This window comes from Saccostrea cucullata, unplaced genomic scaffold (genome assembly GCF_032062105.1).
Source record: "Saccostrea cucullata isolate Sc308-1 unplaced genomic scaffold, CSIRO_AGI_Scuc_v1 ctg3800, whole genome shotgun sequence".
NCBI classification, from domain to species: Eukaryota; Metazoa; Mollusca; class Bivalvia; order Ostreida; family Ostreidae; genus Saccostrea; species Saccostrea cuccullata.
Window position 1 is genome coordinate 18386 of NW_026934016.1, and position 10806 is coordinate 29191.

At 34.2% G+C, this 10806-nt stretch overlaps 1 protein-coding gene across 1 annotated transcript; it reads left to right on the top strand.

Moving 5' to 3' along the window:
* Positions 1-3120: 3120 nt before the first annotated feature.
* Positions 3121-5829, top strand: LOC134239811 (protein fem-1 homolog CG6966-like). The gene has a single exon (XM_062721948.1). It carries the CDS (start codon positions 3121-3123, stop codon positions 5224-5226), a length of 2106 nt encoding a protein of 701 aa, XP_062577932.1. The 3' UTR covers positions 5227-5829.
* The last annotated feature ends 4977 nt before the right edge of the window (positions 5830-10806 follow it).

Below are 10806 nucleotides of genomic sequence, written 5' to 3' on the forward strand. Positions count from 1 at the left end.
ATAGCATTTTTAGCATCATTACACCTACTCAAGAGTTATTTAAAAATTCTATACAAAAGTCAGGGACCTTGTCAATTTCCAGAAGAACAAGCATTCTGAGAGTATTGCATAAGCAATACATGTCCCCTCCCAGGTTCCCCTTTTTCTTTAGGATGTCATTTTATAACATGCAAAAGTTAAAACCAAGGTAAAACTGCTTGATGTTAAAATTTTTGGTTGTGCATGTCGTTAACCTAAAAAAATAATCCATATAAAGACAAAAATTCAACTCATTTTTTCAATGTCTTTTTCTCGCTTCATATTTACCTTCGGAATTTAGCGCAGCACGAGCCCTGTCTTCAAACATTTTGAAAAAGTAAAATGCCATAATTCTTTCAAAAATCAATGAATTGAAACGACATTCAAACTTGATCTGTAACTCATCAAGATATACTCACATTCCAAAATTCAGCTCAGTATCTGTAAGCGTTTAGAAAACCAAATAGGCAGACTGACAGACAGACATGGGGACAGACAAACGGATGCACGGACAGATGCAGAGGAAACCGATAGTCCTCGCTGGTTTCACCAGTAGGGGACTAATAACATATTCAGCAATATACTTCGCAAAATTTGCAACACACACAAAATTCTGATATATGGTATAATGATAAAGTTTTCATCAATGAAAACTAATATTTTAAACTGATGTGTAGAAATTCATTAGTTGAGCTTCAAAAACATCAATTTTGTGACAATGTATGCACAAACACGTCCCATTAGAATATATACTATGGTACCAGAAATGGTGATGTGGAGTGATTACAGTGCTCTTGTGAAGATATATTTTTCCAGCACATTCTTAAGAAAAAAATTAAGATATGGCCATAATAAAAAAATTCTTAGATTCTCATCCAAATTTTGGGAAAAATTGAGGTGAGCGGCTTTTATTTTATATATATTTTTCATATTGCAGATTATTTATTGACTTGGACCAGTTGGTCAATGGGTGCAGGGTTATCTATGATACTGTAATAAAAGTCATATTAGAGGTCCATTTATCTCTTGCTTCACATCATCACCAATCTTTCACAACCAATGACCCTTGTTTAATATATATTACTGCAATTACCATCTTTTCAGCTGTCAAAATCATGCCGACATTTGCGGGATTTAAAAGGAAAGTTGAGTGGTAATTGAATACCGATCCCGATCAGAATTAAGATGACGAAAAACAGAAATTAAAAGAAATCAAGGCGGGGTAAAAAAAAATCGAGCTGGGTGGGGATGAGAATCTAGGAATATTTTTATTATGGCCTATTCATTTAAAATCCTTTTAAACTTGCTTGTAAAAATATCGCTAATTGTTTTATATTGAATGAAGGATATTATAATAATATATTATAATATCATTAAAATGATGTGTGGCATGGTTACTTGTATTCTGTTCAAAAAAAAAGTTTTTTTTGTAAAGTCATGTGATTATAAGGTTTCTTAAGGACATACGGAAGGTACCTTACCTACTGATAATTTTTCAAGATATTCTAAATTTAAACTTATAATACCATTACATGTTATTAGACAAAAAATCAGCATGCGTTACCAGGGGTTTTGAAAAGATATCAGATTTTGAAAATTTTGGCATTATTGAAAGAAAAATGTACAAATATTACAGAACATAAATTCCAGATTTTTTTTCATCAAAAATTGTTTTAGAAGAGGTGTACAAATCCATATATAGACAATAAAAATATTGCACACAGGTCCTTCATATAGTGGTACTCTTCAACTCCAGGGAAGAACCCAATAAAGTTCAAACTACGTTGAGTATGACCTTAAGGTATAAATAATATTGCATGTAGTAGGCAGTCTTCGACAAATCCTGGGAGTCCGATGCCCGGGACCTGGTAAAATTGGAAGCGGGCTCGTGAAAATTGCAAACTTAAAAGCCCAAAGGGCATGTACATTCTAAGGCACAAGCCTCAGTATACATAGTATAATCAAATTCAATAAGACCAAGAACATTAAATGTACTTGAAAGGCTTTGATTTTCCATCTAAAGTGAAGTACAAAATAAAATTTTACTGACAGTTTATTTTACTGCGATTTACAAGGAACTCTTCTGCAAAGGAGACACAAAAAGTGTACAGGTTAAAAACTCTTCTGCAAAGGAGACACAAAAAGTTACTAGTTTACAGGTTAAAAACAAATGGCGAGACAATAAATTGACAGAATGGATTTCAAATCATTTCCTTGGCATGAAAAGGCAAATAAGAATAATATAACTTGATAAAATTCTGGGCATGTAAATATTTGTTCGGGCTAGCGTAATTGGTGTTCACACCTGCCAGAGGGGCATGTGCTGAAAAAAAGATTTAACGAAGACTGGGTAGCACTCTAGGCTTGCTCACAGGGATTTAAGATTAAAGTGTAATGGCTGATGGTGATATGTAGTCACTAGTGTTATGAATTTGAGCTGTTTTATTATGCCCCCCTTTGAAGAAGGGAGGGCATATTGCTTTGCTGCTGTCTGTCGGTCAGTCTGTCTGTCGATCAACCATCAGTTTCTGTTCATTTTCTTCGCAGAGGTTGTGCATATATTGAAATGAAATTTGGTATACAGATTTATCCTAAGAATATTTAGGTCAACTTTTATTTTGGGTTCAATCAGGTCATTTTAGACAGAGTTATGCTCTTGAACTTAGAAAAATTCCAATTATTTGCAGTTTCCGTTTCTGCTAAGAGGTTGCTTATATTGAAATGAAATTTGGTATATAGATTTATCATGAGAATATCCAGGTCAAGTTCTGTTTTGGGTATGATCGAGCCATGTTGGATAGTTATGCCCCTTGGACTTAGAAAAATTCAAATCTTTTGGGGGAGGGGAGCATAAGTGTTTCACAAACATCTCTTGTTTGAATAAAGAATCAAGCAATATATCTCAGTTGCCCCAGTGTAAGAAAATATAGGCTTCAAACATAGTATACATAGTATACTACTGGTCCCCGTTATTGGTGCAGGTTGTAGTCACAAAAGGGATAAAAATTTTTATAGTGGAATATATTTCATAGAAAATTATCGGTGCATATTTCAGGATTATAAAGTAATTGTGATGTTTTGTGTTCACAGGTAATAAACATAATGGCAGCGGAAGTGAAATCAGGTGATTTTAGATTAAAGTTCTTGATGACCATGAAAACAATGCATGGCTGGAGTGTCTTACAGAAAGCTTTAGAGAAGAAAAGCAAGGCAGCGAGACAGAAGATCCTGACTGAGTCCTTCCACCAGAAGGAATTAGAAATGGCTGTGGAGATAGCATGCAAACTAGGAATGTTAGGAGCTGTGCAGTTTCTTGTGGAAAAATGTGACATTGATGTGGAAAAAATTAAGAATGCTTGTGTGTGGTCTGCAGCAAGTGGAAGGCACTCCAATATTGTGAAGTATTTCATTGAAAACCTTTCTGTTGATGTTAATCTGCCAAATGACAAAGGAATGGCAGCCATACATTTTGCTTGTGTTTCAGGAGATGAACATTTAGTGGAGTATCTAGTCAGCAAAGGAGCCAGACTAACAGACACTGATAACAAAAATGTCAATTGTCTTATGGCTGGGGCTTGGGCAGGTTCTGTGAAAATTTGTGAAATGGCCATAAAAGCAGGAGTGGATGTTAATGCCAAGAACAGCAGTGATGAACACATTCTTCACGGAACTATCCGACAGGGATTCAATGTGGACGAAAATCGTCTACATGTCATTGACTTCTTGGTGAAGGCAGGAGCAAATGTAAATAGTGTAAATGCTGCAAACATACCGGTGGTCATATATGCTGCTCTTACATTCAAATCTTGCACAAAAACTCTCGGGTATTTCCTGAAGCACCCACAAGTGAACATGCGTGATAAAATTGATGCTATGAAATATGGAGGAGCATTCTTGATTAGCACAGGAAATTCAAAAAGAGGATTCAAATTTTGGACTAGAGCTGTTGAGCTCCAGGAGAAATTGAAATTTGCAGAAGATGAGAACAACAACTCTGCACCGTGTCATAGTGATTTTTCATCCTATGAGCCAACATGCATTGAAGATATCCACAGAATGAAGGAAAATCCAGTTCGACCAATTTATTTCATGTTTGCACTTTTATCTAAGCTTCATGTGAAATATAGTTATAATTGCATACCATGCCTTGAAGGATTGACTGATGTGATTATTTCACTCGGGTGTTATAGTTTCTTTCTTGAGGTGTTTGCTTTCACCTTTCTGCACACCTTCTCAAACAATGAAAATGTGGATGCAATTCCTGGGTATGAAAGTGCATTCAGGACCATCTGTGTCATAATAGCTTGGAAGGAAAAGAAGGGAGATGAAATTTTCCCAGAAGTGTTGGAATTTTTTAAGAAAATGACTCGTGGTTTTGAAATGAAACAGCCTTGCTGCAAGAAGATAATGGAGGATGAAGCAGAGGAGATTTCACAAACAGAGAGAGATCTAAGGGCCATCATTGCTCATGCAATTGATCTTTTCTGTCCACCTGGTGAAGAAGATGAGGACAGTGATTCGGATAGTTGCTCCTATTATGGCGACTATAAAGATGGAAAACAGAGAAATATGTACATGAAACTGATGATGCAACTGAGTGCTCTGATTCTTGGCATTTTTCCCACCCATAGAGAGGACTTCCTGCCATGTCTTTATAAACTTCTGGAAACAAAGTTCAGGGATGAAAAACGAGTGACTTTCCTCCACATTGCAATAGAATGCATGGACACCTCTCAAGATTATCATGCGGATGAGGAAACTCATGCAGAACTTGTGAAGATTCTGATAGAAAATGGAGAAGATGTAAATGCCACAGATAACTACCTCTGCTCACCTGTACATGAGCTCGCTTCAGTTGTTCATTGTGAAAACCTAAGTCTTGTTCAGGAAATAGTGGATTTGATGGTACAGCATGGGGCTCACTTGGACATGAGAAATAAGCTTGGTTGGTCAGCGCTGAATGATTTGATTGATAGTGAAGTAAAAGTGAATCCTGCAGCAAATCAGACACTCCAGTGCCTGGCAGCTGAAGTTATCATGGAGGAGAATCTGGATTACCAAAGTACCACTCCAAAAGCCTTGTGGGATTTCATTCAGCAGCATGATCCAGAGGAACGTATGGACGAGTGTAAGATTCCATATGCCTCCACTCTCTACAGTCAAGAACGATTCTGGTGTAATGTAGAGGAGCATGTGTGTGATGTATAATAAAGCTGAACCTCAGGAAATGAAGGGATCCACCCCGAGACTGCACAGGATGTTTTCAAAGAATCAAAAAGGAAGGACTAAAGAGTTTTAATGAGAAGAAAAACTTGAGCTTTGCTCTGCAAAAACTTGTCATGATTGTTTTCTCTTTTATGATTGTAAGAGATGCTGTAAAAGCTAGTATCAAGGTTTCTGGTTGCTAAGTATGTTTCCATCTTTTAACTAATGGCTTGTTATGATCTTTAGCCAATTTTAAATGTTTTCAATTTTATTTCTTCTGTTGGTATTTTGAAAATCTGAACCATGTTTTACAGTTAAGAAGACGTTACATTTTGACAATTTTATAGCTGAGACAATAGCAAACTATGGAGATGTACTTTGAAATTGAAATAAGGAAATCACTCTTTTTTTTTTAGTCATACTAACAATAACATCTGTATTTCGATCTAGAAATTCTCATTAAATGGTTTGAACATAATTTTATAAGGGTTAAATATCCATTGCATCAAGGATAACAAGAATAGATATGGGTTTCCCCATATTCAAAGATATTCTACTTTTAGATTTAATATGTTTAATAGTGTTTAATGACTTTTATAAAATAATAAACTGTGCTGTCTAGTTATGGAACTGGTGTAAATTTCGTGAGTCCGTAGCATAACTGTTACACAGCCTCATAACAAGCAGTACACATACCTGTGTCCGCAAGACCAGTTAGCCTTGGTCCACCCATGTGCGATGGAGTTGTCAAGCGCATCTAGCGACCTCGGAGAAGCACGTTTTGTTTTGCCGAGAAGTTACAATGGCAGACAACTTTTTTTCTTAATTAGGTCATATGAATACGAATTCTAATTAATGAAAATTATACAGTCCCTGCTGAACTACTCAGTATATTTTGTTCTAACATTTGCATCTGCAGCAAAGTGTGTTGGCCTGGAAATTCTTACCTGAAAACCTTTTTTTTTAAATTACTGAAATATACTAATATATTTGTCACAGAACTTACTTATATAATTCAAATTCTATATAAAATAATATGCTGAACTTCAACATCAACCCGGTTTTCAGTTTAGAAATCGACGACCCGGTTCGGGTTTTGCAACACATTTTATAACTACGCTCCCTACACAATCTACACACGAGCAGAATCCGGCAAGAGATTGAAAATTCCGTCATTTAATTATACACACACAGAATTATTAATTTTTTTCTCCAAGAGGAAATTATATGATAATTAACGAACAATTAACATGAACTTAATACAATTGTTGATATAGTAATTCATCGGTGAAAAGATATCAATTGAAGAATGAACTAGATATTCTATCAAACATGTTTTTAAAAAGCTGAGGAGGGAGCAAGCGTAGGAATATTAATATTTTTCATTTGCATTGCGGGGGGGGGGGGGGGGGGGGGGGGGGGGGGGGGGGGGGGGGGGGGGAAGTGATCTTTGGAGAAAAAAATTGCGTTAATTTTGGTTTCTTTTACGTATGACATACAGAGCATTTATTCTTATCATGAACAATAATGTTGTATCTACTTGTCATGATGGAACTACTTTCCTCGGAACAAGTTGTGTGAGTCGCCGCTGACTACAGTAATATATCTTGAACTGATAGTAAGCACTGATCGAATATATTAAAAAAAAAAGTACCCAGTCCCGACATACAAAAGTTTTTTTAATGCCCTTCTTAAAATATGGGCAAGGCATTTTGTGTTTCTTTTGTCTGTCATCTCCTCTGTCCATCTGTTATGCCTTTCATTTGGCACAGTTTTAAAGAAACTGTCCAAGATATGTTTACATAAATCCTACTAATTATTGTAAGTAAGGGTATTTTTAGATACCTTTGCATATTTTTCTCTTTTATCTTGATTTTAAAGTACCTGTAATTACTGAAATTCTCAATGTTTTTTTTTTTCAGCTTCAAAACTATGTATTATAAATGTTTCAAAACTCACACTGAAACAATTGGTGTAAGCTATTCAGCTGTCCAAATTTTCTGACACTGACATTCCATATGACGTTAATATCATTATTGTTTTGCATTTAGCAGCTGAGATGAAACTGCTTATATTTTCAGACCTTGACCTTCTCTATGACTTTATCTTTACTTTCATGGTATTTTAATTAAACTTTTTGCGAATTAATATTGGTAAGAGCAATTTATCTAATAGCTCTAATTTTTGGACCATCCTTATGACTGCTCTTCTTGTGACCTTGATTTTTGAAGAATTTTGAATCAGTTCTATATTTAGATGCAGATTGGTGAGAGGAAATCCATGTCCTTGTTATCATACTGTGACCTATTCATTGACTTTGATTTTATTATATTTCATTTTACTGTTAACTAAGTTATGTATATGTTTATAAATATGTAATTATTCCTCGTTTCAACATGATGATATTTTGCTATTAACAAAGGAGGATGGTACATTTCTTTTTATATTGCAATCAGATGTTCCTTGGGAGGGGCAGTCATGTGCCATGGACATATTGAAGTGTTTAGCATTGTTATGTTCATATTTACCACTGTTGTGTTCAAACGTTTTACATTTGTAGTGCTTAATTTTTTTATGAATCATGTTGATCATACTAGAATAGCTGAACGTATTGGTCAACCCTTGTTAATATACTTAAGTGAATTTATTTTAAATGTACCAATTGAAATTTGGATGCCTTTCTTGAAAATGTTCTAACTTTTCCAATTTTTTTAAGAAAGGGGGAGGGGGGTATGTTACCCATACTTTTTAACTTTAGTTCTTTAGTTTTACCTTTATTTAAAAAACATAAATCTTGGCCTTAGGGTGCCATATATGAGCATCAGTTTTTCACAAACACACTTTTTTTCTATTTGACTATTTCTTTTATTGTTAACAAAACAAAAGATGGTTTTTGATTGTTGGAATAATAATAACTGTTTAATTTTGGTTAGAAAAATAGTGAAATCTGTCTAATAAGACATGCTCTAGGTGCCAAATTAATTGCTTTGTTTCAAATTTTACAGGGTATTAGAGTACTCAGTGTAAAGAACATGGGGAAAAGAATAAAATGGAAATGAAAGGAATGTCCAAATTCACAGTGAGGTGAACTGCACTGATGTCTGACAAGACAGATTTCACTGGAATTTATTTTCTAGTCAGATATGTTCACTGTACACAAGTGTGTATGTTTGATCAACAGTTGCACATTTATTACGATTCTGTCTTAGTCCAAATGTGCTTCTTCAGCTTTGCAATAAGGTTCTTTTCTTTTTCCAGAAAAAAATTTCATTAAACATGTATGTTGCTCAAGTCAATATCAACATCATGTTTGCATTAAATTCCACCAAATTTGGCACCCATGTGTCTGAGGAAAAGAAGTATTTCATGTTAGACATGGTATTTGATCAATTTAGTTAGTTTACATGTATATATGAATAGTACTTTTATACTAGTTTTGTGTTTAGTTGATCAACATGAACCTTGACTTTGTAATATATTTCTGTATAGTGGTCTAGAGAACATTTCTTGCAATTTTTTTGTTCCTGCAGTGAATATGGCCGGGGCATATAGTGTTTCTCATGTCCATCTTCTGTCCTTTTCTCCTTCTGTTTGTCCTGGCACACTCTGGACTTAGCTCAGAGAAACTACTTAGTATTCAAGATATTTTTATTTTAATACTTCATTTGTCAAAACATTGATGAGAGCAATTCAACTGCTTCAATTTTTTACCTTGACCTCACTTTTGATAAATTTAAATAAGAGAGGCATTCTATAAATCTTTATAAACCTATCCATCTTGATGAGAGCTTTTCAATGGCATCAGCATTTTTTTTTTACCTTGACCTTATTTTGACCTTGACTTCAGCTCCTTAATTTGATGTTTAGCTTGGTTTGAAAGAAACTACATGTATAATAAGATTTTTTTAACAACCTACATGCTGTTACATATTAAATTTAAAAGAGATTTTCAAGTGCATCACCAATTTTTATGCCCCGCCATGAATATGGCCAGGGCATATAGTGTTTGTCATGTCCCTCTTCTGTCTGTCCTTCCGTCACACTTTGCGTTTAGCTCTGTTCTAAGCTAAAAAGAAACTATTATCCGAGATATTTTCATCAAACTTTATATGCTGATATATATTGATGAGAGCTATGCAACTGCATCAACATTTTTTTACCTTGACCTCACTTTTCCTAAATTAGTGTTTAGCTCAGTTTTAAACATACCATTCAAGAAGGTGTTATCAAACTTCACATGTTGATACATACTGATGAAAGCAATTCAACTGCATCAACAATTTTGACCTTGACCTTGACCTCATTTTTCCTGAATCGGTGTCAAACTTCATATGCTGATACATACTGATGTAAGCAATTCAACTGGATCAACAATTTTGAACTTGACCTCTATTTGACCTTGACCACACATTTATCAAATTGTGTTTAAGTCAGTTTTAATTAAAGACATCATTTCTAGATATTTTTATCAAACTTCATTTGTTGATGCATATTGATGAGAGATGTGCAACTGCATCAATAGTTTTGACCTTGACCTTTGCTTTGACATTGACCTCACTTTTCCTAAATTAGTGTCAAACATCATAAGCTGATAGATATTGAGGTAGGTAGTTCAAGTGTATCTTTTTTACCTTGACCTTTCATTTGACCTTGACCTCACTTTTATCCATATGTGTTTAAGTCAGTTTTAAAGAAACCATTAATAATATATTTTCAACTTCACATGCTGATAGTTATTGATAAGAGCTTTTCAACTGAATCAACAGTTTTTGACCTTGGCATCTCCATTGACCTTGACCTTACTTTAATGAAATTAGTGTCAAACTTCATATGCCGATACATACTAATGTGAGCAATTCAACTGCATCACTATTCAAGATATTCTGATCAAATTTTATACACTAATACAAATTTTCATGTTGCTTTACTAATATACCCTCGGCGGGGCATTCATGTCCTATGGACATATTTCTAGTTAAATTTGTGCTTACTTAAATTTGAAAAAAAAAAAAAGCTTATAAATATTGATGAGAGCTATTTAATGGCATCAATGTTTTAACCTTAACATTTTGATTCTGATGTCAAATATCTGCTCAGCTTAATTTAAAAAAAAATATAAATATTCAATGAATTTTTAACAAACTTCATATGCTGATAAATTACTTTTTTTAACCTTGGTCTCTTCTCTCCTTTGACCTTGACTTGACTTTTCTTTAATTTTAGCTGGGTTTCAAAGACGTCATTGTAGATATTTTTACTGTAAACTTGGGATATAATTTGATAAGAATTTAATAAACTGAATTCAATTTGTTTCCTTATCCTTCCAAATGACCTTTGACTTAACAATTTTTATCAGTTTTAAAGAAAAGTATTCAAGATTGTTTTATCAAACTTTAAATAGTGATACTTATTTTCATACTGCATTTCGAATGAAACCTGGGTGGGGCATTTTTGTCCTATGGATGTATTTTTTGTTAATCCTCTGAACATGTTGGCAGAAGAATATCTGTTTTGCGTCAAGGTTCCAAGCTAATCTATTATCATTTAACATGAAAATTATGCATGTTTACAATGTATAACAAA

Bases quoted from the DNA above. Each gene is read 5' to 3' on its own strand.
- LOC134239811 (XM_062721948.1), top strand. From the start codon at position 3,121: ATGGCAGCGGAAGTGAAATCAGGTGATTTTAGATTAAAGTTCTTGATG.